Source organism: Zea mays, chromosome 5, assembly GCF_902167145.1.
Source record: "Zea mays cultivar B73 chromosome 5, Zm-B73-REFERENCE-NAM-5.0, whole genome shotgun sequence".
NCBI classification, from domain to species: Eukaryota; Viridiplantae; Streptophyta; class Magnoliopsida; order Poales; family Poaceae; genus Zea; species Zea mays.
This window is the reverse complement of record NC_050100.1, coordinates 4,637,754-4,665,043: the sequence shown is the minus strand read 5'-3', so window position 1 is coordinate 4,665,043 and position 27,290 is coordinate 4,637,754. Positions and strand designations below refer to the sequence as shown.

The following is a 27,290-nucleotide window of genomic DNA, read 5'->3' as shown; positions in this document are numbered from 1 at the left end:
TCCAAGTTAAGCGTGCTTGGCTTGGAGCAATTTGGGATGGGTGACCGACCGGGAAGTTTTCTCGGGTGCGCATGAGTGAGGACAAAGTGCGCACAAAAGACTCGTGTTGGTCTGTGGGGACAATATATGATCCTAGAGAGCTGCCAGGAGTAAGTACCACCGGTCCAGGGATTGGACGGGGTGTTACAGACGACCTCCGCCTCGCCCGACCCAGGGGCTCGGACTCGGCCTCGACCATGGAAGACAGACTCAACCCCGGCTTCGGAGGAGCCTCCACGTCGCCCAACCTAGGGCACAGGCCAGCCACGTCGACAGGAAGCGCCATCATCACCCTACCCCGAGCCGACTCGGGCCGCAGAGAACAAGACCGGTGTCCCATCTGGCTAGCTCCGCTAGATAGGCAATGATGGCGCCCCGCTAGCCCCGTGACGACAGCGGCTCTCAGCTCTCTTACGGAAGCAGGGCGACGTCAGCAAGGACACAACCGTTCCAACAGCTGTCCCTCCGCCAGGCTCCGTCGCTCCTCCGACAGCCACGACATCACGCCAGCAGGGTGCCAAGATCTCTCCGGCTGCCACATTGGCATGTACTTAGGGCACTAGCTCTCCCCCCGCTAGACACGTAGCACTCTGCTACACCCCCATTGTACACCTGGATCCTCTCCTTACGCCTATAAAAGGAAGGACCAGGGCCTTCTTAGAAAAGGTTGGCCGCGCGGGGTCGAGGACGGGGACAGGCGCTCTCTTGGGGCCGCTCGCTTCCCTCACCCGCGTGGACGCTTGTAACCCCCTACTGCAAGCGCACCGGACCTGGGCGCGGGACGAACACGAAGGCCGCGGGATTCCCACCTCTCTCTCGCCGGACTGCGGCCTCCTCGCTCCTTTCCCCCCTTCGCGCTCGCCCACGCGCTCGACCCATCTGGGCTGGGGCACGCGGCACACTCACTCGTCGGCTTAGGGACCCCCCGATCTCGAAACGTCGACAATATTTCATATCATATACTTCCTTGTTGCTAAATATGCACAAGTGATTAACCCATTTTCTGCTACCTATGCATAAGGGAAGTTAGTCTATTCAAATCATGACTTGTTCCTCTAAATTTTCACATGCTTTTTCCTAAAAGTAGATGATCTCTGTCAGGGGGAGTATTTCTTCGTCTCTAACAAGGGGAGAAGTTTTCTCTCTAAAAGAGAACACTCATTTAGGGGGAGTAATCTTTTGAGGGCAACTTTTATTTACTTCCTACATGCTTTTAATGTCTTCCTTTTCGGTGGTTGATGCCAAAGGGGGAGAAGTTTAGGGACCAAAGCAATGAAAACTATATCAAACACCAAACACCACCAATTTAAATTTTTTAATGGTTTTTCAAGTGGTTTTGGTTATTTGGTCCAAGAATATGAAGTAAGTAAATTATGGAGTTAGGGGGAGGCTTAAGTCCACAATATCACATTGTGGAGACATACATGCATCCTAGCAAGTAGATTGCTTATTGTCATTCAAATAATTGTATTATTTGCTTGCTTTGGTTGTGTTGTCATCAATCACCAAAAAGGGGGAGATTGTAATGAAAATGGACCATAGGCCATTTTGCTAATTGAGTTTTGGTGTTTGATGTTCAACACAATCTGTGAACTAATAAGTTTTCTAGTGTTTGTGTTTGTAGTTCACAGGATGCAAGATTAACTTGGACTAAGGAATTGAGGAAAGCAACACCTCAAAAAAAGACATTAAAGAGATCTAAGAAAAGTCCAAGTGTGCTGGCTGCGGACTGTCTATGCGTGGAGCACCGGACTGTCCGGTGCCCACACGCCGGACTGTCCGGTGCACCAGGGAATGACAGCCCAACGACTAGTTCCAGGTGGCACTCGGAGAGAAGACCACCGGACTGTCCAGTGTGAGGACCGGACTGTCCGGTGTGGAAAGCTTGCGGCGCCAACGGTCACCTGCTCTGACAGGGCAACGACTAGGCGCACCGGACAGGCTACAGCGCGCTGTCCGGTGTGACACAGAAAGCAACAGCTTTTCTCCAACGACTCTATTTGTGTTGGGGGCTATAAATACACCCCAACCGACCATTTCCAAGTGTGGGAGCCCAAGAGACACACCAAGGCATATAATAGACATTCCCAAGTGCTCTTACACCCAAGTGCTTAATAGAATCACTTGGTGATTAGCATAGGTGCTTTGTGAAGTGCTTAGGTTAGTTAGACCGCTTTAGCGCTTGCTCTAGGTGAACCCTAGATTGTTGAGTGAGTTTAGATATTCCTCACAACCCCTCGGCTCTTGCGTGAGCCGTTGTAAATTGTACCGAGTGGGGCGAGTGTCTTGCGAGACCGTGACAACCACGTTTGTGTCACGGCCGTCACCGTGTACCGGAGGGAACGAGGCCCGCGGCGTTTCGGCCAGAAGCTCGATAGTGGAGACGACGGGGAGCGTCCGAGAGGAGCCGGAAGCGGAGCACCACTTGCGCGTGGAGAAGGCCCGCGACTCTCTACGGAGTTACTCGACCGAGGTGCTTGGCCCTCGCGTGGGCTTCCCTTTGCATAGGGGCACCAACGAGGATTAGTCGGGACCTTGCGCGGTTCCGGATACATCGGTAAAAATACCGGCGTCATCCACGAGAGTTTGCTTCTCTACTTTGCTCTTTAAGTTTCCGCATTTATATTAAGCATTTAAGTTTCAATCTTGTAGTCATACTTATTTAGTGTAGATTGAAACTTAGCCATTGCGGTAGAGATAGCAACACTTACAAAACCTAGTTTGCACATTCTAGTTTGACTATTTGCATATGTTTTGCTCTAGGGATTTATTTGTGGCCTAGTTAAGTAAAAGTTTTAGAAGTCCTAATTCACCCCCTCTTAGGTGTCACCCGTTTCCTACAGCTATGTTTGAAAAAAATAAAAAATACTGGTACTGCACTCTAAAAAATAGGAACTTGGTTCTCAATTATACAAACTGGTATTGTGCAGGCAACAGTTCTAAACACCAAGAAATAATAGTGCAATCAGTCTGAGAAGCAAACCGAAATATTACCAAGTAATTCATCACATAATATCATTCATAGAATAACCACCAATTCATCATATAAAATGTGTCTGCCAAGTAATTCATATTCAGAAGCACATGATATAATAGTGCAATCAGTCTTAGAAGCAAACTAAAATATTGCCAAGTAATTCGTATTCAGAAGCACATGATATCATTTCGTGGTCAACTAATTCATAGATTAACCATAATTTCATTATATAAAATGTGACTGCCAAGTAATTCATAGACTAACCATCAAGGAATGGGGCGTACCTGCCTGTAGTCTTTATAGGAGAGCGTCGAGAAGGAATAAGGGTTGTTTCGCCCAGATCCAAGCTGAACAATTTATATGTCCGCAGGTGCTCTCCATGGAAACCTCTCCCCGGTTCCTTGATGGACACTTATTGCTTTCTCGATTTGGGATGCTTGGATTGGACGTTGGCGGGACTGCGAGGTACGCGGGGGCGATGACACGACGCCCAGCCCTCGACGCCCTTACTTAGAGAGCAGATCGAGGAGAGTGGATCGCGCGGTCGCAGACCTTCCACAGAGAGAGAGAGAGCGTGGGGGAGCAGTAGCGGAGATTTCGCCTTGATTGCGAGGTACGCGGGGGCGAGGACACGATGCCCAGCCCTTGACGACGTTACTTGGAGAGCAGATCGAGGGGACTGGATCGCGTGATCGCAGACCTTCCATGGAGAGTAGAGCGCGGGGGGACGACACGTCTGCACTAGTGTGCGTGGAGGTTTTGAAGCGCGATCGTGGTCTTCCAAGTACAATAGAGTGGGAGGAGCAGGAGCAGGAGCAGGAGCGGGTGAGCAGGTGGGAGCGAGAGGGGGGGGGGAGTGGTGCCTTCCATGGAGAGCGTGGACGAGGAGAGCCGAGTAGGAGCATGCTTCACCAGTGAGAAATATGGACGCCCATAGTAATCCCTACTACTCTATAAGCACGGTGTGTAGGCGTCCACACCGTGCACCATGTTCTGCCTCCCTCTCCCGTCAGCCAAGCGAGTTCTCGCCGTGAATGTCGCCCCTTGTTCCCGAGCTCCGACACAGCCGCCGCCCTGAGCCCGTCATCCATGCCCCTCTCCATCCTTCTCTCTACCAGCACAACCACACCCCCTCTCCCCCCTCGCCGCCTCCCCAGACCTCGGCGCGTCCTCCCCGGCCGCAATGACCGCGCCCCGACCGTGGTCCCCGCCGACAAACCCAAGCTCCCTCCCCATATCGCCCTACTCCAAGCGTCGGCTCCGCCCTAGCGTATGCCTTAGGGATATCGACGCCCCGCTCCGTGTCGCAACGGCAAGCCACCCTCGTCGTCCCACCCTCGTCGCGCGCACCCGGAGTCCCGGACGACCTCGACCCGAACACGCAAGGCCACCGGGGGGGCAAACCTTCGGCGCAGCGCCGCCCGCGGATCACGTGGATTCCTGCCGCGTCTGCCTCGACGAGGCTTGCCGAGGGATACGATGACGAGGAAGATCTATGCTGGGGCCGGTCGCTCTGCCTCCGTACTGGTCGTCTCTGCCCCACCAGCTCGGCCTTGACACCAGATTTCTCCATGTCTGCCTCCACATCAGGGGCACGCCACGCACATCGCCTCGGTGGTGGGCCGCGTTGCTCTCTCTACCTTTGTTGCAGCACCCTTGGAGGACGGCTACACTGACATGGAGGTTCACGTGCGGCTGCTCACCACCGCTGGTCGAGCGAGCTCCCTGAAGCGTCCCGATCCTTTGGGACTCAAATGTGAAACAATTACTAGTCCCAGGAGGCTAGTAAACACATTCCTTACTTCAAATAGTACAGAGTTTAGATAAATTTATTACAATACCGGGGTACAAGCTCGAGAGAGCCAAATAGAGAAGCGCAGGAGGAAAATACACTAGCCCAAGCCACAGGCAGAACTGGGTGCAGACACAGCCCTCTTAATCAAGCATAGCAGAAAAGAAGTCCTCGGCTGCTGAAAAACATAAATAAATCTGGGTGAATACACTAGGTATTCCGCCCCACCCCGCTCCCGTAGAGAGAAAGAGACCTATGATGTACATGCTCAATTTGGTGGAGTTGTAGTCACTCATCATTTTCTTAGAGAGAGGCAGTTGCTTGAAGGTTTTCCCATGGTATTACCAGTAACCAAAAACTCAACCACCACGGAGCTTCCCGCTCCCGTGGCTTTATTTTCTTTTTCAAAACCCATTTAAACACACCTTTTCCTTGTTAAGAAACTTAGAGAAAAAGCTCTAATTGCCATACCATACCAGACTCATCCATACCAGTGGACACGGACTATTCGAATAGGTTTCAACTCTGCGCAGAGGGGTACACTTTACCCACTAGCCCGGTTTCTGCGATCTCACCGTCGCGAGACCCGAATGCCGGATCTCTTTCCTTACTCGTGCATCCTAACCTTAACGGTTATCCGGAAGGAGTCAGGCCACCACCATGCCCAAACCGGACAAAACTTTCCCCCTCCTTATCCTCCCGGTGCTCCCCAGCCTTCTTAACCCTGGGGTTGGACCGCATGAGTTCGGATTGAGTGACTGCCCACACAGTCTCGAGTGGTTGTACGTCAAAGGAGTACAGGTAGTGAAAATGACAAACCGGTCCTTATATGAGGGGACAATCCTTCTGCTCACGCCTAAACCAGCTGAGCCAACACCTTAGGCCCTCCCCTAAACCAGGGAGTCCCTGATCATCCCACTCCCAGGGTGATGAGGGTGAGTACCCTTCATCGCAAAACTTTTCAAGAAGAGACTTTATTAGGGGAAAACACATTGCCATTCTTTCCAAACCACATTACGTATCCAGAAAGTATATGTTAATGCGGGCCATCTCTCACTCCCAATGCAATATTCCCCCGTGATTCCCGGCCTAGGCAGTGGTAGAGAGAATAGTTAATTTATGCATCAAGGGAAGGATGGACTTGCCTTCGTCGAAGCTTTCCTGGCACAGAAGACCTACTTCCGGAAGTTCGGGCTCTGGTCCCTCTTCCGGGGCTACGGGTTCCGGATTTGCGGTTCCCTCTTCTTCTAGGAAACATACAGTAGAACAATACATCAACAGTAGTTTAACAATCATAGTGTGCCATTTCCTAACAACATTATTTTATGTGTCCTTGGAAATCCTTTTTGATAATATTTTGTGCATAAAATATTGAGAAAACTATTTAAATGGGAAAAAGGGGTGGAAAAGAAAAAGAGAAGGGAATTCCTCTTATCTGGGCTGGGGGCATGAATTTTGGCCCATCCCGGGCGCGAGCGCGCGCTGAGGCGCTTTCGGCCCAGCGGCGGCCCACGAGCGGGGGGGGGGGGGGGGGGGGGGGGGAGAACGGCGCGGCCGTGGGGGGGTGACGGCGTCGCATAGGGCCCACTTGCCAGCGAGAGAGGGGGGGAGAAGGGACGGCGTTACGGTTGACGGGGGGGGGGGTGAACCGGCCGTCCGCGGGGAGGACTCGGCCGCCGGTGGGCTCGGCGGCGGTTCGCCGCCGGTGGCCCGGTTCTTGGGCAATGTGCAGGTGTCTTAGCATGGGGAGGGGATGGCGGACCTAGAGGTGGCCTCAATTTGGTCAGAGGAGGTCGGGAGGGGGCTGTCCGCGGGGAGGTGGCGGAGCTTCGCGGCGGGGTTGCCGTCGGTGAGCTCTGGGCGAGCAATCGGGGTGGGGGAGTGGTGTATTGCGTTTGCGGCAAGGTGATGAAGCTGCTAGGCTAACTTAATCGCTCGCTGGGCCAACAGAGAGGGAGAGAGAAGAGGGGGAGGGACTCACCGGAGAGGGGGAAGGCGGCGGGGCTTCGCGAATTGGGCTCGGGCGAGGGGAGGAGGGTAGTGGTCGAGGCCGGTGCGAGGAAGAAGGAGCTCGGGGCGAGCTTTTTATAGGCGCGCGGGGGCAAGGGGAGCGGTGGAGCTCCCTGACTCCGGCGAGCTTCCCGGTGCCGCCATTAATGGCGCACAGCGCCGCCGAGGGGACGCTACGGCGGGGCGGTACTGGCGAGGACGCTGGTCAAGGGGAGGAGGACGAAGCGGTGCCAAACTTTCCTGTGCGGCGAGGAGACGGCGGTGAAGAGACGGCGGGGAAGGGACGGCGGTGAAGGGACGACGGGGCGTCGTATGCGGGGAGGATGACGAAGCGGCTGACCGGTGGGGCCGGTCTGCCAGTGGGAGCGAGCGCGCGAGAGAGGGAGCGGCTGACGGGTGGGGACGCCTTGTCAGCGAGAGCGAGGGCGAGGAGCGGGCTGGCGCGCGCGCGCGGAGGCAGGCCGCAGTTGGGCCGAAAGCGGGGAGCGCGGGCGCGTGGGAAAGGGGGGGTCGCGGGCTTGGGCCGGAATTCGGTCCAGCAGGGGGGGAGAGAGCTTTTCTCTTTTTTTCTTTTTACTTTCTAATTCCTATTTCCCATTTTGCATCTTTTTCTTTGGAACAAATTCTTTTGTAGATACTCTAAGTGTTTAGAAAATAGAATCTAAGTGAGGTGCTTTGTGATCAACCAAAATGTATGCATATGATGAAGGAAATTTTTTTTTGGGGAGGACTTTTAGAATTAGAGGATGGAGGGAGGGGTAAAAGGTGGATTAGGGTTTCAACCCTAGATTAGGGTTTTTGGGATGCTACACTCCCCATCTTCCTCTAATCCTCTGTCAACCCCGTCGTCCATTTTGCCCCACCGCGCCACGCAATACGCAGCTGAAGATGAGACCCAGGTGGTGCTGCTGAAGTGACTATCACGGCATCACGGCTCGAACGTGATGACGATTTGGCGCTCTTCCCTGCGGGCCGATCCCCTCCGGTCATCTTATCGCAGGTAATCATGTTGCCCTCCTTTTGGGTTTGGGATCAGACCACGGTGACCCTGTACTCCCTGTGCGGCTCATCGGCGTTGCTCCAGCACTGGCGTTGGGGCCGGGCCTGCCGCGCCCGGCGGTTCTCGTCCAGCCGCGGCCCACGGATTAGCATGAGCCTCCGTGCCGGTATCATCGGTCTTCCTAATGTTGGCAAGTCAACCCTGTTCAACGCCATTGTCAGTAACTAAGCTTGTTGGTTTTGTTGCTTCCTGTTCCTTGGAGGAATTCATGTTGTTAAGAACTTGTAATAATCGACGAGTCTAGATGGGAGAGAAATGTGTAGGTTCTTTACTGCTCTATATTTGTTCTCCTAGATTCCAGTGGATGCCAACTGTTCGACGTTTGCCACATAGATATTCTCGTGGAACGACTGATATTGTAGGTTTATATAATTTGTAAGTGTCAATAAATTCATGTAATATCTTGTTCTTTAGTGTAGTTCCACTGCTACACAAGTTGCCCTATGAACTTGTTGCTGTAAAATGTTTCAAATGGAGAAATGTATGTAATATATATAGGACAATTTTTTCCTAAGAATAATTTAATGTTACTTCTATTCTCAATCTTTTTTAGGTTGAAAATGGGAAGGCACAAGCTGCAAACTTTCCCTTTTGCACCATCAACCCAAAGGTTGGTGTGGTGGCTATCCCTGATCCTCGTTTGCAAGTGCTCTTGAAATTAAACAAGTCACTGCAGACGGTTCCAACATCCATTGAGCTTGTGTACATTGTTGGTCTCGTCAAAGGAGCAAGCAAAGGAGAGGCACCAGTTTTGTCATTGTCATTAATTAACCTGCAGGGCAGGATATCTCCAACTCTTAGCAAAGTTGAGATGGTTCCAGATTAGTTTACACATAGTGTTATTATTGTTGGCAATTGACAGCAAGGACTAGGAAATCAATTCCATTCAAACATTCATGAAGTGGATTCCATACTTCGGGTTGGTTTCTTGTACTCGTATGCTTAAGCTCTCATATATTTGCTAAGTTCAAGTATCTATCAATTACTGTGTGCCATCCTCTGACATCTTTATACTATACAGGCTAATACAATTCTCCATCAGGTAACCCTTTTTTGTCCAATTTTACTTATATGCGATATGTGAAGTAAAATTGGCAGCTACTCTGTTATCCTTATCCATCACTGCAATTCACTACTGGTGCTTCATTATCATTTCTTATTTGTTGGAGATAGCAAAATATTATAGGGTGAGCCTCTTATAAGATATTAGTTGTTGAGGTTCTAGGAATAACTAATTATATGTTTTTTACTGGATTCTCAGGTTGTGCGATGCTTTGAGGATGACGATATAGTTCATGTCAATGGCAAGGTCGATCCCAAATCAAACATTGATGTCATTAACCTAGAGCTGATATTTTTAGATCTTGAATAGGTAATTTGGTCAACGGATTTCACTTTGTCTTGCTATCACGCATTTCAAAAGAAACTTCTTTGCTATCTATGTAATAACCGTAGATAGAGAAGAGGTTAGATAAGCTTAACAAGAGCAAAACTAAAGATACACAAGTAAAAGTGAAGGTAAGACATACAAATTCTTTCGTTCTGATGACCTTTTTGTTCAATGTGCTAACTGATTGCACCACTTAGGAACAAGCAGAGAAATCAGGATTGGAAAAAAATTCAGCAGGCACTTATGGAAGGAAAGCCTACAAGATCGGTCGATTTGGCTGAGCATGAGAAAGAAGTTATAAAACATCTTTATCTACTAACTATGAAACCTGTCATTTATGTTGCTAATGTAACGGAATCTGATCTTGCTGAACCTGATATCAATCCTCATGTCAAAGAGGTGGCTAAAGCAACATCAGACTTGTAGTCTGGTATGGTTACAATACCAGCTCAGGTTTGTTGTATACATCGAAGTACAAGAACCTTTTAAGAAATTTCTGTTAAATAATTTTATATTTTTATGTTGCCTACCCATATGTGTCCACCTTTGCTAAAAAATTATGGAATGTATAAAAAGGTTGAAACTGAACTCGCTGAGGTACCATTGGAAGAGAGAGTAGAGTATTTAAAATCTCTTGGTGTTGCTGAAAGTGGACTAGGAAATTTGGTAAAAGTAACATATAATCTATTGGGTTAAGAACTTATTTCACAACCGGAGACAAGGTGCATCATTTGTGCTGTTAAAGTTTTTTCCCATCAATTAAAAGAAATTGACAGACCTTTAACTGTGTCCTTTTAGGAAACAAAAGCTTGGACTATTTGTTCAGGCTTCCTTCTTCCTCACAATTATTTCTACTGTAATATTTGAAGAGGTTTTGTAATCGTTATAATTGCATGTGGTTCTACATGTAGGCGTGACTGCGCCACAAGCAGCTGGAGTTATTCATAGCGATTTTCATAAAGGATTTATTAGAGTTGAAACTGTAAGCTGTACACGACGATGAGAATTGAATGACCAAGTTTCTGATTTCAATTTACATGTTATGATATATCTCAGATACAAACGACAATACTTCACCTCTACGGAATTTGGATATACCGTTACCTGCTTTTTTATGTTTGATATTTACTAATTGTACAATCATGTACAATCATTAATACCATACCTCAGGTATCCTACAATGATTTTGTTGCAGCTGGTTCTCTTGGAGTAGCAAGGGAGAAAGGGCTGGTAAAAATACTTGTGTTGCTACACCTTACATTTAGGGCCCGTTTGTTTCGTTGGAATTGAATTCCATTTTAATAATTATAATTTAGACAAAACTAATTAAGTTTATATATTTATATATGTAATATATTTGTATATTATTCTAAATTATATGAGAGATAGTTATATACTACATTTACGTTATAGAGGCGCAAGTAGAAGAATGTGCTATAAGTCGTACATCGAAAAAATAGCATGTAAATCTATAGAATCAATTTCCGTCTCTCACCCTATGAATTTGAGGTAGTCTTATATGATAACTCTGGAAAGTGGTGGAATGTCATATTCTAAAAAATAGCCTATTCCATTAGTAAGATTCAAATTCCTCGAAATGAAAGGAAACAAACGGGGCCTTAGTGTTTTGAAAAATGTAGTTACAAAGATGTTTTTGCTTATTTTTTGCTACTCAACACTTAGTGTTAGTTTAACATTAAACTTGCATATTGCTGGTGCTCTTCTAAAGATGGCCATTCTATTGGTTAAACACTGATACCGAATGCCCTATAAATGATGCTGCAAAGTATATATTTTATATTACTTTGTTACCTTTATGTTTGAGAGGTTTGCAAGTTACTGAAATATTATTTTGTAATTGATTAGTGCAGGCCAAAACCTTGATGTGGCTGCTCGTTATTCTATGGGTTTTGGTTTGGTTTTACAAGTGTTATTAGTATTATACCTTGTGCTCGTGCTCATGTACAAATTTCGCAAATTGTAACCCCATTGGTACTCGCACTCAAATATTTTATGCAGTAACATGTATACCGTTTTGGGTCATCGTTACATGCAGATTTTTCCCCTTGGAGACTCAATATGTGCTGCTAGCAGCTGCATTACCTCCTTATCTGTTATGTCACCTAATTGACATGTTTTCAAAAGTTTTTTTGTTTTATTCTATTTCTGTTGTCAACCTATCCCTATTGGTGGAAACATTTCGAAAACATCCAATCAAAAAGTTCTAGCAGCACTTTTATTTCATCCTTATTGCAGTGCCTCAGTAGACATAATTAAGTTATGTGTAAGTTATGGAAAACCTAATTTACATGATCATACCTATATTTTGAAATGTTTAGAATGGAAATTTCATTTTTATACCTAACAACATATATCTTTGCTACAACTTTTGAATATTTGTGACACACGAGCATTGTACTATATTTTATTGAATATTTGTGAGTCGTCGTAATGCACGTGTATTTTATCGAATATTTTGTATATCGTTGCAACGCACGGGCATATACCTAGTAACCTATAGATTAGTAGAGATAAACAAGGACACTTTGCTAGTCCTGACTCTGAGTTTAGCAATGTACAACACTTTCCTAGTCCGACACTCTCGACTCTGAGCACCTGTTTAAAGCGCCACGTTGCGATCCTGACCATGGAAGATACGCATCGTACGGTCATACTTCCTCCTCCTCCACCTGCAGTCCTCTCCTGCAGACTTTTCAGGTTGTAAGTTACTGCAGCCCATCACCAGGCTTCCCGGATCGGGCTAGAACCTAGAAGCCGTTGTGGCCGAGACGGAAGCCCAACCCGCCCGCCTGCCCGCACACACGCGCGTGGCCATCGCCCCTCCTTCCCCTTCCCCCGCACACACGCGCCTCACCTTTCGTCCCTTCGCCCCTACAGATCGAACCAAGGAGGCAGCAACCAGCGCACGCCACTGCGGCGCTAGGAGCTCGCAGAAGCGCCGCCCCACGAGAGGGAGTCCAGAGCAAGGAAGAGATCCGGTGGCAGAGCAGGTCGGTCGGAGATGGGAGTACCGGCGTTCTACCGGTGGCTGGCGGACCGCTACCCGCTGACGGTGTCTGACGCGGAGGAGGAGGAGCCCGTGGAGCTCGAGCCCGGCGCCTTCGTCCCCGTTGACCTCCGCCGCCCCAATCCCAACGGCCTCGAGTTTGACAACCTCTACCTCGACATGAATGGTATCATCCACCCATGCTTCCACCCCGAGGGCCGGGTACGCATTCGATCCTGCTCGTTCGATTCCGCACCACCGGAACCGCTACCCAGTGTTTGCTTAGCACTGGATCTCACGGCTTCGGGTTTCCTCCTTGCAGCCGGCGCCCACCACCTACGACGAGGTGTTCAAGTCGATTTTTGATTACATCGACCACCTCTTCGGCCTCATCCGCCCCAGGAAGCTTCTCTACATGGCCATTGGTGAGTCGCTGCCATAGTTGCGCTATTTGTCACGTAGATCTCTGAGTAACAAGGCCTGTTCATTTTTTGTTGTTGTTGTTGTCATGTAGATGGTGTTGCTCCAAGGGCAAAAATGAACCAGCAGAGGTCCAGGCGATTCCGGGCTGCTAAGGACGCGGCTGATGCGGTAAGGCTACAGCTGTGTGATTGTTTGGCTTTAGCAGGAGGTGTCAACTGTTTTCTCATGTTGCGTTGACTTTGCTCAGGCAGCGGAGGAAGAGAGGCTGAGGAAGGAGTTTGAGGCAGAGGGTAGGACTCTAGCCCAGAAAGAGAAGTCGGAGGCAATTGACTCCAATGTCATTACTCCAGGGACGGAGTTCATGTTTGTACTATCTACGGCGCTTCAGTACTACATACAGCTGAGGCTGAATCACACGCTTGGATGGCAGTCTGTAAAGGTGTTTACTGTGCTGGCTTGGAATTGTAAAATTATTCTCAATCCTAGTTAGGTACTAACCGAGATCTGCACTGTATGCATTCTTCAAGATAATACTGTCTGATTCCAATGTCCCTGGAGAGGGAGAGCACAAAATTATGTCATACATCCGCCTGCAGCGCAATCTTCCTGGCTTTGATCCCAATACACGCCATTGCTTATATGGCCTGGTAAGTTTACCTCATTTTTAAACTACTAGTGGTTTCTGTTTAAGCTAAATCTGTGTTACACGTTACCCACTCTATTTTTCAGGACGCTGATTTGATTATGCTTGCTCTAGCGACTCACGAGGTTCACTTCTCAATTTTAAGAGAGGTAAAACTTCTTATTGTTCTTCGCTGGAAAGTATATTTATACATATCTAGTTATGGCCAAGTTCTGGACCCTAAGTTTTTTCTATTCATGGTAAATTAGGAGTAATTCCATAATTACATAATTCAACTGACTTTACAGGTGATCTCCATGCCAGGGCAACATGAAAAATGTTTTCTTTGTGGTCAAGTTGGGCATTTGGCTGCTGAATGCAGAGGTCCTAGTCAGCCTGATAATTCTGTGGAGCTACCTCCTATTCATAAAAAGAAATACCAGGTACTCTTGAACTATATAACCGTTTGATCCAGTAAATTTGCTTCAGATATTTTATTTGTAATTCATCTTTTACTCTTGTTAATTCACTGTGTGAATATTTTCCTGTTGACAGTTTCTTAACATATGGGTGTTGCGTGAATACCTGGCAAAGGATTTGGAAATTATAGATGCTCCCTTCAAGATAAACTTTGAACGTCTTATTGATGATTTTGTGTTTATGTGTTTCTTTGTTGGCAATGACTTTCTTCCTCATATGCCAACTTTGGAAATTCGTGAGGTGTGTTGATCGAAAACATCCATTATATTTTTATGCGCTTTATTTTACTTACAAGATGAATGGAAAACAACTATCCATGTGCTTGAAAACCTTGATCTATGGCTTTTGTTGGGTTTTAACTCTAGCCTATCCCAACTTGTTTAGGACTACAATGCTTAGTTGTTGTTGTTGATGTATTTTACTTGCAAGATGATTTGTCCATTACTGTGATCAATTGCCAACTGTATTCTGTAGGGTGCCATTAATCTTCTCATGAGTATCTACAGGTCGGAGTTCACATCAATGGGTGGTTACCTAACTGATGTGGGTGAGGTAAGGTTTATCAGATGCAAATTCTTGTATTGTTTGAACTTTGAAGCCATACAATCGCAATATTTTTTGTGGTGGCAAATATTTACAAAGTTAAAAAATGTCGGAAACTAGTCCTGTGGTCAGCTTTATAGTGGACTATTGTCTTTTTTTAACCATGTGATACACACTATGATGTTTGATGTATTAATAATGTATAATCATATTACTATTTAGGAAAACCAATTTAGATAGGAATTCTCTCTTCATGTTATTGTTGTCATCTGTTTTGTACATTTATGTCAGAATGTAAACACTACATAAGCTAAATGGTACCAATTCCATCAATTTGCAAATTTGGTATCATGTAACCATATTGGTTTAAAAATACAATTTGTGGAATATGATTGTTAGGATCCAGTGAGTTACAGAAATCACAGTAACATTACTCAAGTTGACTGTAGACTAAATTGAACTTCATACCCATTTTCTCTGGATGAGTTATGGGATTGGGACCCATGGCAATTTGCTATTGTACCATTATCTGCGAAAAAAAAACTCAGCCTGGTCGGCAGCGGCTGTGGATGCAAAGCACTGTAGCACGAACTAATTGATATTTCATGCTACAGTATTTTGCAGCCGCAGCGCTGCAAAAAAGGCAGCCGAACAGAGTTTCTAGAATGTAAGAAGATGGATCCGATATTTTTACTAGGTGTCTTTATTGTGTTTGGCAAGTATTGTTACGGTTCATCATACATCATCTGTGGTTGAATGGCCCTTACTTCCTTGTTTAGTCTGCTCCTTCAGAGTTTGGATATATGTTCTTCCTACATCATGCTGCTTAATAGCATAATGTATAAGGTAGTTCATTATGCTACCACTTGACAATTTAAGCCATTTGGGAGAAAGCCCCTCTTCGTTCTTTGATGACTCATAAAATTATAAGTAAAACCTTTGGTCACATCATTGATCATTCAACAGTAGCCAGTAGTTGATGCTCCGCCGAATACATATATTTTTTCTTTTATTACATGGGGTCAAGGTCTGAAATCTTGAGATTTTCTCCATTCCAACAAAAAGGTTATATTGGACCGAGTGGAACATTTCATCCAGTCTGTTGCGGTCAATGAAGAACAGATTTTCCAGAAACGGGCACGCATTCAACAGGTACTTCCTAGCCGGTCTTCGTCCAATGCCTTTATTAATCTCTAAAAAATACATATTCTTTATGCATGCAAATATATGATCATCGTGAAGGTTGTGAAATCATTTTGTAGTGATATTTTTTTTATAGTGAGATTATGTTACTTCCTTAGTAGGTCAATCATATTATGCTATGTAGTGCAACTTCATTTTTTAACATGATATGAGCATGTTAAGATACTCGATGCCTTTAAAAAATGGTTAATACCTTTTTAGTGAACTTCTCAATAGGATTGGGTTTCAACTTTCACATGAGTATATTTTTCCAAATAATTTGAAAATTTATGCCATTGGAATCTTACTGTGTGTTAATACTTAAATGTACAACCAGAAGATTGTTGCTTAGATCTTTGCATTGATATTGCTATATTAGAAGACAAATTAACTTCTGATTGCTAAACTGCAGGCACGTGAGAATAATGAAGAGAAACATAAAATGCAGAGAGAGAATTCTGAGGAGGATCAATATGTGGATAAGGTCTATTTTTTTCTCCTGTGAGCTGTTTGAATATGTTTGTTCAGTAATGCTCGGGGTCTTCTGGGTCTACTTTAGACCTTTGTTTCACTCTTTTTAATATAATTTGAGGCGCAGTTCTCCTGCGTTTTTTCGAGAAAAAAATGTCCGATGTCTCTAGTAATTGTAATGATTGGATGTTCCTTGTTCTATTTGTTCCTTCAGGTGAAGTTAGGAGAGCCAGGATACAGGGAGCGTTATTATGCTGATAAGTTTAAAGAAGAGGCAGAATCAAAACCCATTGTTCAAGTTCGGAGAGATGTTGTGAGTTTTCTTGCCAGACACCATTTTGATTTGTGGAATCACAGCGACTTCTAACTCAGTGCCTAAATGTTACCACCAAAACATCGCCAATGGATTTATGAAAGGTTTGCCAGATAATAAATACCCAACAACCAGGTTCTGAATGTTGCTCCTTGACAACATAAACAGCTACGACTTACAATTAATAACTGGACTAATATTGACGTTTTTGCATTGGAAATAATTATGGACTGAGTCAACAATTGAGATGCCTCTTTTCTCCTTGCCACAATAGTTCACACTCTACATTTCCATACACTCTACAGGCTGGAACAAGCAGCCAGCTGTTTTGACGTGTTTGTTGCATGATCAATTTGCACAATATGCTAATAAGGTTGATCTGGCTTTGCTTAGGGAAAAACTTGACTTGATTTAAATGCTTTTAGTTTGGTTTTACGGGTTGGTGTCAACCTACTATAATGCTATAAATTATTTTACATCCAAAGTGAATTTTTATTTTTTAATTCTATCTATCTTGTTTAAAAATACTGGTCCCAAGTCAAGGGAAAGGAAGGTCATGAGGTTGGATGAGCCGTAGTAAAAATCCAGCATAGTTGTCAAGGCGAAGCGGCACCTAGGCGGTAAGGCGAGCCAGGGACGTAAAGCGTCCTCCTCGCCTTGCTCTAGAGCCTAAGGCGGCTGCGAGCTGCAGCACGGCTGCTGCTGCAGCGCATCGGAGGGCGGCGCGACGACGAGGTCGGGGTGACGGCGGTGGCTGCGAGAGAGCGGGAGAAGCGGGGAGAGGGAGGGAGGCGCTGGTGTGGCTGGGAGAGAGGGAGAAGCGTCTGGGAGAGAGGAATTTCTCGGGAGAGAGAGCGCGCGCTGGGAGGGGAGAGAGGAAGGCGGCTGGTGCGGTTGGAGAGAGAGAAGGAGACTTTGGTGCGCCTGGGAGAGGGGGAAGGCTAGGAAGGAGTGAATAAGCGGGCTAACGTAATTTTAATGGGCCAGGGTGGGCTGACTTGGGCCGGCTGAGCTATTCTTTTTCTTTTCTTTATCCTTTTCCTCTTCTTTATTAATATTTTTGTCCTAGACACTTTCTCAAATATCAACATTTTTCTATTTTTAAATATATTTAAGGCGTCGACTCGCCTTACGCTTTACCGCTTAAAAGGTAAAAAGGAGGTCAGTCGTCTTACCCCCTTAACAACTTTGAAATCCAGCCATCAGATGAAACCCAAATAAAAGATGTAGTAGCAGTGTAGCACACAAAGTGAATTTACATTTTACAATCCACATACCTGAGCCATGGCCTACTTAGTGTTGGGTTCATTCTCTAGTCTACCCCAACTTGCTTGGGATAAAGGCTTTGTTGTTGTGATGTTTTCTTCCATTCTGTGGTAGGAATAGGTGGTTACGCATACTGTCTACTGCTATTCGGTTGCCATTTGTTGTCAACATGGGTCCCGTGTTGTTGTCTTCATTTGTCTATTATCTATGCATATTTCAGGTCCAGAAATACGTGGAAGGTCTTTGTTGGGTTATGAGATACTACTATCAAGGTGTTTGTTCATGGCAGTGGTAGGTAAATATTGACCATCTACTGTGAGAATTTGCTATTGCATTTCCTGTGGAAGATAAAACATCACTTGATTGAGTGTGAAAGTATTATTCTTCACTTTTTCTCGAAAGCGCAGGAGAACTGCGCATCATTATATTAAGTAGAAGGAAAAGAGGGTCCAAAATAGACCATAGTACAAAAGACCTCCCCAGAGGGGATAAAAAACCAAAGAAAAAAGAAGAGAAAAAAACAAGAACAAACAGTTCCTGAAAAACAAAACCAGCCCATCAACGATAAACCAGGCAGCTAGGTGCCCCTGATGGTTGCGGCAAGAAAGGAGAGACCCTTAGCTCCTGCCATTTCTCACAACTGCTGTTCCTCCCTTGCCTGACAAAGAGCTGCAGAAACACTAGGGGAGATTCCATCAAAGACAATTCGATTCCGATGATTCCAAATAATCCAGGCTCCCAAGGCAATAAGGGAGTTGACACCCTTCATAATCATATCTCCAGAGCCATTGTCAATCATCTACCACCAACCCGTAAAAGACACCGTACTAGGTGTAGGAGCCAGATTTTGTAGTTTGAAAATGCACATCAGCCGGAACCAGAATTCTCTCGCAAAAACACAAGAAACCAAAATATGATCCAAAGTTTCGGACTCTTGGTCACAAAGCGGACACTTCTCCGGATGATCAAGTCCTCTATTTGCCAACCTATCTGCTGTCCAGCATTTATTTAGCACTGATAGCCAGAGGAAGAAGTGGCATTTAGAGGGGGCCCAAGTTTTCCAAACTCTTTCATAGTGACCGAAATGCACAGACCCGATGAACAACCCATCATATGCAGCCTTAGCAGAATAAGTCCCATTTGCAGCAATACTAAAAGTATGTTTATCTTCTATGTCTGGCAGCAGCTCAAAATCTGAAATTAAATTCCAAAGATGAAGATAATCCAATAATACTCCCACCGAGAGTGATCCTGTGATATCAGCAATCCATCTTCTATCTGTCAATGCTTCCTGAACCGTCCTTCTGTTAGTGATTTTTTTTGGAATGATATCAAATAATTTAGGAACCAAATCTGCAATTTTCTGCCCATGAATCCATTTATCAGTCCAGAACAAAGTATTAGCCCCATTACCAACCTTTGAAGTCAACACCATCGAGAAGAAAACCCTTGCTTTATCTGGAACCTGGATAGGAAGGCTGCACCAAGGTCGGTTAGGCTTAGTCTTTTGGAGCCAAAGCCATCTCATGCGCAGGGCCCGGATAAGTTCTTTAAGACTAGAAATGCCAAGACCGCCCAGCTGTAGGGGTCTACAGACTCTGCCCCAGGCCACCAGGCAGTGACCACCTCTGGCCTCCTTGCGCCCTCTCCAAAGGAAACTTCTTCTAATTTTATCAATGGCTTGCACTAAAACATTATGTCCACTTTAGGTAGGTTCTCTTAAAGTTTTTTAACTACACAAATAGATGCGATATATACATCTAAGATCTAATTTTATGGTAACCACTAACCAGATGACCCAATTCGGACCCCTGATTTCATTGATACTACCATATGCCGTAATTCTGCACATGCAACAAGCTATGTTCATGTCAACATCCTCTTCTACGACTTGCAAACCAAAATTAATGACCGCAGAACAAAAAACTCTGCTATTTGTCTGCCATGCAACAAGCTATGCTGCAGTTGTGGTTGTGGAATCTCCAAAATAGGTGGTGCAGTTAGATATGGCTCATGTCTTTAGTGATTTGCACCTGTTTCCTGACACTGTTTTCTGTTGTTTGTGCGTTGATGGCAACTTACTGATATTCAGGGTTCACTGTTTTACATAAATCAATAATTTGGCAAACCCTTTTTACCTCTGCCATAACCAACATGCATAGATTGACATGCTCTTCTCAGAAGCACACGTGCTCTTCTTTAGGTCAAATGTTAACCATGGCTTTTCATCCACACGTCAGGTTTTATCCCTATCATTATGCGCCTTTCGCATCTGATCTAAAAGGCTTGGCTGAATTGGAAATAACCTTTTTTTTGGGTCAACCTTTCAAGCCATTTGATCAACTAATGGGAACCCTACCAGCTGCAAGGTCTGCCCCCTTATGCAAATGAATCTGTTCCACGTTCAGATGGAAAGAATGTCAAAGCAATGATTCTGAGATGTCCGCTATTTTTTTTTTCTGTAGCTCCAATGCACTGCCAAAATACTATGGGGATTTGATGAGTGATCCAGATTCACCGTTGAAGTCTTTCTACCCAAAAGGTATCACCATCTATTTTGTAAAGCAAAAACGAAATTACCTGAAAACTGCCCCATGCATAGGGTGATATTGTGTATCCATAAAATCATATTTATCCATTGCTTCTAAAGCCTTATATTGTACCTGCAGATTTTGAGATAGACATGAATGGGAAACGTTTTGCATGGCAGGTAATGCAAATGAGTAAATCATTCTTCTTTCAGGCTACTAATTGTGTTATGTAGAAATGTTTATGTTCTCTTTTACTCAGGGTGTTGCAAAATTGCCTTTTATTGATGAAAGGCGTCTGCTTGCGGAAACAAGAAAACTTGAAGATACTTTGACAGTATGTATATGTTACAATCCTTATTTTTTAACCATCTGGGCTTGTGACTTCCATTTTGGCTGAGCTTTATTTTTGCTGGCTTTCGCAGGAAGAAGAGAAATTCAGGAATAGGACTATGCTTGACATAATTTACGTTAGAGATACTCATCCATTGATCACTCAGATTATCTTCCTGTATCAGAACTATTACCATCTATCAAGAACAGACCCTTATGTTATTCCCATTGAGCCTGCTGCTAGGTTGGTAGAATGTTAGATACATTGTTTTGGATTATTTTGCCCTCATTTATTTACTGTTTTGGATATGTCGACTATATGCAGTGGTGGAATGAATGGATTCCTATGTTTATCTGAAAGGAACTGGTATAGTGTCACTGTCACTTCTCCAGTTAAGGGGTTCAATGGCATTGCTCAGAACAGAGTTTTGTAAGCATCTTATCGTGTAAAGGCATATTGTAAACTAAAAGCTACCCTTTAAATCTACTAGAACTATATTTATAATTTTTTCTACATTTTTTCAGGAATGCTGCCTATCTCAATCCTCAGTATCACAAACACATCCCAGAGCCTCCAGCGGGGGTCATCATACCTGCGAAGGTACTTGTTAGTCCTGGACCCAATGTGCTTTTCAATGCATATAATTTTGGAGACATGAAAGTGTGAACATGATTTATTTTTTCCTTAAAAAGATCCCCAATGTATGTGTTAGCGTAACTGTGTATTACCTCTCTAATGGGCCTTGGCCCATTTACTTGGCTATATTAATATATCCCCAGCCCACAATTACGGTTAGGGTTTCAATTCTCTCATTATGGTATCAAAGCTAGGTTTTTCTTCTCTTCCTCCACCAGCCACCACGCCCTCCTCCCGTGTCGACGACCTTTTTGACAATGACAACAACAACAATAACAAAGCCTTTTATTCCCAAGCAATTTGGGGTAGTCTAGAGTTGAAACCCAACGAAAACCACAAGTCAAGATTTAAACACATGGATAGCTTTTTTTCCATGCACTCCTATTCGAGGCTAAATCCTTGGGTATATTCCATCCTTTTGAGTTTCCTTTTTATTGCCTCTTCCCACATCAACTTCGGCCTTCCTCTGTCTCTCTTCACATTTCTATCATGTCTTAGAATACCACCACACACTGGTGTCTCTAGAGGTCTATGTTGGACATGTCTAAGAGCTTGTTTGGTTCAGCTTTTTTCTGAGGAGCTGATCTGAGAATTTGGTTGTGGGGAAAATCTGGCCGTGGAGAGAATCTGAGTATCGTGGAGATTATATGTGGAGGAAGATAAAGTGACGGTTTCCTACTATCGCAACGACTCGGTCAATTCTGTGTTCACGTTGATGTTGAATGGTTTTGACTAAAGTGAGTTTCATAGAAGCGGGCTGAAAAGCTAGGTGTTCGGCAGTCTCAATCAGCTTCTGGTGGCCAGAAATTGGAAAAAGCTGAAACAAACAGGACCTAAACCATCTTAACCAGTGTTGGGCAAGCTTTTTCTTCAATTGGTGTCTTGGTGATACCCCTAGCCTATCACATATATCATTGTTCGAGACTCGATACGTTCTTGTATGACCATAAATCTAATGCAACACATTTTCGTAACACTTATCTGCTCAATATGTTATCTTTTTGTAGGCCAATGTTCTGCACCATACGACACAACAAATCTAATCGCCATCCTTTAAAACTTGTCTTTTAGCTTCTATGGTGCCCTCTTGTCATATAGGACGCCAAGTGCTCGACGCCACTTTATCTACCCCGCTTTGATTTTATGGCTAGCAACTTCATCAATATCCTTGTCTCTATTTAGCATTGATTCTAAATACCGAAAGGTATCCTTCCTAGTCACTACTTGACCTTCTAAACTAACACCTCCTTCCTCACGTGTAGTAGCACTGAAGTCCCATCTCATATATTTATTTTTAGTTCTACTGAATCTAAAATCTTTGGACTCTAGCGTCTCCCGCCACAACTCTAGTTTCCTATTTTCTATTTTTTCCTTCCCTACTTTCATCAACTAGCACCACATCGTCCGCAAAAAGCATACACAAGAGATATCCCCTTTGTATGTCCCTTGTGACCTTATACATCACCCAAGACAAAAAGGTAAGGGGTCAAAGCTGATCCTTGATGTAGTCCTATTCTAATTGAGAAGTTATCCATGTCTTCGTCACTTGTTCGAACACTAGTCACGACATTGTCGTACATGTCATTAATGAGTTTGGCGTACTTCATTGGAACTTTATGTTTGTCCGAATCCCACCACATAACACTCCTCGTTATTTTGTCATAAGCCTTCTCCAAGTTAATGAAAACCATGTGTAGGTCGTCCTTCTGTTCCCTATACCGCTCCATCACTTGTCTCACTTGCCTTATAAGAAAATCACTTCTATGGCTGAGCTTTCAGGCATGAAACCAAATCGGTTCATAGAGATACTCGTTATTCCTCTCAGACGATGCTCGATAACTCTCTCACATAGCTTAATAGTATGGCTCATCAACTTCATTCCCTGGTAATCAATACAACTTTGAATATCTCCCTTGTTCTTCTAGATCCGTACCAATATACTTCAATGCCTCTCTAACCTTAGATTCTTGATCCTACACACAAAGCGCCTATTAGTGTCATCAAAAGAGTTCCCCATTCTTTAAATTGAACAATTGTCAAAATGCTTTCGCCATCTATGTCTGATCTCATCCTCCTTCACCAAGAGGTGGTATGTTTCATCCTTAATGCACTTAACTTGGTTGAATTCTCTTGTCTTACTCTTATGTACCCTAACAATCCTATATGTCCTTCCTTCGTACTCAAACATTGGTAATGGTCCTCGTACGCGCTACCCTTTGTCACACTTAGCTCGCTTGTGGCCTTCTTTGATACCATGTACTTCTCTATGTTGTCCACACTCCTGTCATGGTATAAATGTCTATAGCCTTCTTTCTTCTCCTTAATGGCCCTTTGGACCTTTTCGTTTCACTACCAAGTATCTTTAGCTTCGCCTCCACTCCATTTGGTTGCTCCACACACCTTTGAGGCCACCTTGCGATGCAGGTTGCCATCTTCTCCCACATGTGTTTGTGCCATCTTCTTTCTTTCAAGTTTCCTCTTTGATGTCTCTTTCCTTGAAGACTTCTGTTGTCTCCCCATTTAGTTTCCACCATTTTGTTCTCGCAATATTGGCTTGTTTATCCTACGAACACACACTTGAAAACAAAAGACCGCCACAAGCTTAGGTTGAGAGACAATACACTCCTAGGTACCACCTTGCAATCCAAGCATGTTCGTTTACCTTCTCTTATAAGGACAAAGTCAATTTAACTAGAGTGTTGCCCACTGCTATAGGTCACTAAATGAGATTCTCTTTCTAAAGAAAGTGTTGGCTATCAACAGGTCAAAAGCTACCACAAAGTCTGAGATTTTTCCTGCATCCTGATCCCTACTACCATACCCAAAACCTCCATGAACCGTCTCAAAACCTGCATTTGTTGTACCTACATACCCATTGTGATTTCCTCTAAAAAACTTCTCCCTAATATGTATAGTTCTAACCATGCCATCTAAGTCTTTCTAGAAAAGTCTTTTAGCACTCTCATCGTGGCCACTTGGGAGGCATACACGCTAATTATGTTCAAGACCAAATCACCCATGACAAGCTTGACTAAGACAATATTTTCCATGGTTATCATGGCGCCCCGGCGAGGCGAGTCGTCGCCTCTGGGGCACCTGGACGCCTAGGCACCCGTCTAGGTGATAGTTAGACGACCAAGGTATATATGCATATCATGTCCTATACAACCATCACAATAGTCACTAGTCAATACTCAAAACTTCATCAATAGTGTTCGACAACAGTAGGGGTGCAACAAAGTAGGCTACCTAGGCGTGGCGCGCACACAGCTAAGCTACCTAGGCATTGCGCGAAATAGAGGCGGCGGCACGACACGTTGAGCGCGACGAAGCATGTAGGAGGGGGAAGGATTACCGTCCTCGGTGTCCGGCGATTAGAGTGGGAAGGGAAAAGATTAGGCGGGGGATGTTTCCCTGTGTCTTAAATACTACCGCAACTTTTACCCTCCCTAAACCCTAGGCCACCGGCATGGTGACCCTAGACAATGCCTAGGCGTCCACGCCATGACGCCTGAAGCTCTAGGCGTCCGCCTAGCCGGCTTCAGGCGAGGCGCTGCCCCACGATGAATCTAGGTGGGCGCCTGGACACTTAGGCGACACCATAATAACAATGATCCTATCTCCTTGCCTTCTCACATCCACCAAACTGTTCTAAGGCTCTTATCAATAACTCCTACTCTATTTATATTTGCGGTTGTCCCTGTGCACCAAAGCTTGAAGCCGGTATTGTCCACCTCCTTCATCTCTGACCCTTTAATTTAGTCTCTTGGACGCATAAGATATTTTCGCGTTTCCTAGTCGCTGCCTCTACTAACTCCCTTAACTTACCTGCAAGCGACCCTACATTTCAAATACCTAAACGAATCCTAGTTGGTACGACTAGTTTTCTTACCCTTTGCACCCATCAACTTGACATTTTTTTTGTTTAATAGTAATCAAAGCACTAATGCACAATAGCCTATAATGTGGAGCAACAGAAGCAGTAGCAGAGTTTGACAAAACTTCCGGAGGGGGGGGGCAAGTTTAGAAACTAAGCCTGGAATTTACTTTATTTAGTGTTTTTGCTACCAAGCTTGTAGGATGTGTAGTGTTCACTTAACGTAAATTCTTGGCGGAGGGGGCATGCTTGACAAAACTTCCGGAGGGGGGGGGGGGGGGGCAAGTTTAGAAACTAAGCCTGGAATTTACTTTATTTAGTGTTTTTGCTACCAAGCTTGTAGGATGTGTAGTGTTCACTTAACGTAAATTCTTGGCGGAGGGGGGCATGCTTGACAAAACTTCCGGAAGGGGGGGGGGGGCAAGTTTAGAAACTAAGCCTGGAATTTACTCTATTTAGTGTTTTTGCTACCAAGCTTGCAGGATGTGTAGTGTTCACTTAACGTAACTCCACCTCTGACCAGAAGCATAATAATTTCTTTTGTGATGATGCTATCTTTTAATTACCTTTCTCTGTTAATATTCATGATTGCATTGTCATGACCTTTAGATAAGTATGTTATCATTATTATTAGTTGAAGTATATGGTGGTCTTTCATTTTTATCGATTTAGATGTTGGTTTGCTATAAGCATTTTAAAGATAAATTCATGATCCAACAAGTGTACCATTTTGTAGATACTGAAGCCTAGTGATTTCAAACCCTTTCCTGTGTTGTGGCATCAAGATAATAGTCGTCGACAAGTAAGAGAAAGGTATGGTTGATATATCTCATGATGTTTTTGCAGAGTACTTGCACTTGCACTAGAGTACTCAGGAACTACAGTAGCCTGGGCATCCACTTGAAATGATATAATTATAAGCTGTGCACTGTTTTGCGAATTTAGATCAACACACTTTTACTTCATCTTGACTAGCTTTTCACCCTGTTTTTGTAGCCAGAGCAATCTGATAACCTGTTTGCAACCATCATGATTTCTTTCCATTTACAGGCCTCAGGTTTCTGGAGCCCTGTCCGGTTCTCTCTTAGGAGAAGCTGCACACCGACTGGTGAAAAACTCCCTCCAGATCAGATCTGGCAATGCTGCTGGGTTACTTTATATGCCATACAGAGGTGCACCCTATGGCCCTGGAAACAGACCAAGGCCTGCTGGGCCATTGGGGTATGAGAGGGGTTTTGTGGATAATCCATACCATGCACACATGTCTAGAAGTGTTCCAAACCCTCACGCTCAATTCTTTGGTGATTCTCAAGCTAACAGACAGCCCATGCGGATACTAGAACGGCCAGACTCCCGAAGTCATGATGCTGGTATCCGTGCATCAATGTCTAAACTGACAATCCAAGAAGGGCCAAGGCCTCATCAAAATAACAGGATGCAGAATTCCGGGTACTGGCCCAATCAACCACATCCTACTCACTTTACTGGACCCCCAGCCCAGCGGCCTATGCAGAACATCAGTTTTACACCTCAGCGACCTTTCCAAACCGGGGGATTTCCGCAGCAGAGACCTGTAAATGGGGCTCCACCACCATTACCTCCCAGTAACTGGATTGGTAAGCAACCAAGTGGATGCCACATGAGTGTATCACCTGCAAAACTCGATCCAAGGACAGCTCCAGACAGACAGCCCAAGCAGGATAACCCAAGATCTCAACAGGATAAGAGGCAGCAGGCGACCAAGGTATACCGTGTCAAAACTCAAGCTACTAATGTTAATGGTTTGTCAGAGCCAGGTAAACAGGAAGAACCTGAAGGGTAACTGGGTTGCTGCAAATCCACACGCCAAGTTTAATGTGCGTGGAGAGAATACGCTGGCTCTTGGTGATAGCAGCAGAGGGTTTCCATGTATCCCTCCCACAATTTACCTTTCGATGTTGAATTGTTTGTTGTATTACCCGGAAAGGAGTCGGCTAAATTTTAGGTCAGGGGATTTAGACACAGCTTTTGTTTAGTTGATAGGACATGGTATGGGCATTCACTGCTTGTTGTAAAGCTGTTAGTTGGATAGCTGAAACTGTTTTGTGCTGGCTGACTGCTGCATATTCAACATAGACCCGTGCGGAGGCTGGCTCAACTGCCCTGCTCCTGCTCTATCTCATGGAAGTTGGGGGCAGATGTGCTTGTGGTCTTCAAACTGAGCAGTTTGTGTCTCTGAGAAAGGAGGAAGCATTCCGAATTTTTCATTGTACCGTTGAACCAAGTTGAGTCTTTAACACTGAAAAGAACATGTTCCTCTCGAGCTTAACGAGTGCCATAATTAGGACATGGAATAATATA

The 27,290-nt window shown here is 44.8% G+C and overlaps 1 protein-coding gene and 1 pseudogene across 1 annotated transcript; both read left to right on the top strand.

Annotated features, from left to right (window-relative positions):
* The first annotated feature begins 6,561 nt into the window (after positions 1–6,561).
* On the top strand, positions 6,562–10,558 carry LOC103627968 (ribosome-binding ATPase YchF-like; annotated as a pseudogene).
* A 1,487-nt stretch (positions 10,559–12,045) lies between these two features.
* Positions 12,046–27,252, top strand: LOC100384297 (5'-3' exoribonuclease 4). Its single transcript, NM_001352075.1, has 22 exons — positions 12,046–12,497; positions 12,598–12,700; positions 12,790–12,866; positions 12,946–13,137; positions 13,226–13,345; positions 13,428–13,490; positions 13,629–13,763; positions 13,876–14,040; positions 14,275–14,352; positions 15,409–15,495; positions 15,938–16,009; positions 16,211–16,309; positions 17,796–17,866; positions 19,816–19,944; positions 20,041–20,117; positions 20,245–20,285; positions 20,366–20,440; positions 20,529–20,680; positions 20,762–20,866; positions 20,962–21,037; positions 25,687–25,763; positions 26,001–27,252. The coding sequence occupies exons 1-22, from the start codon at positions 12,291–12,293 to the stop codon at positions 26,770–26,772; spliced, it is 2,973 nt and encodes a 990-aa protein (NP_001339004.1). The 5' UTR covers positions 12,046–12,290; the 3' UTR covers positions 26,773–27,252.
* The last annotated feature ends 38 nt before the right edge of the window (positions 27,253–27,290 follow it).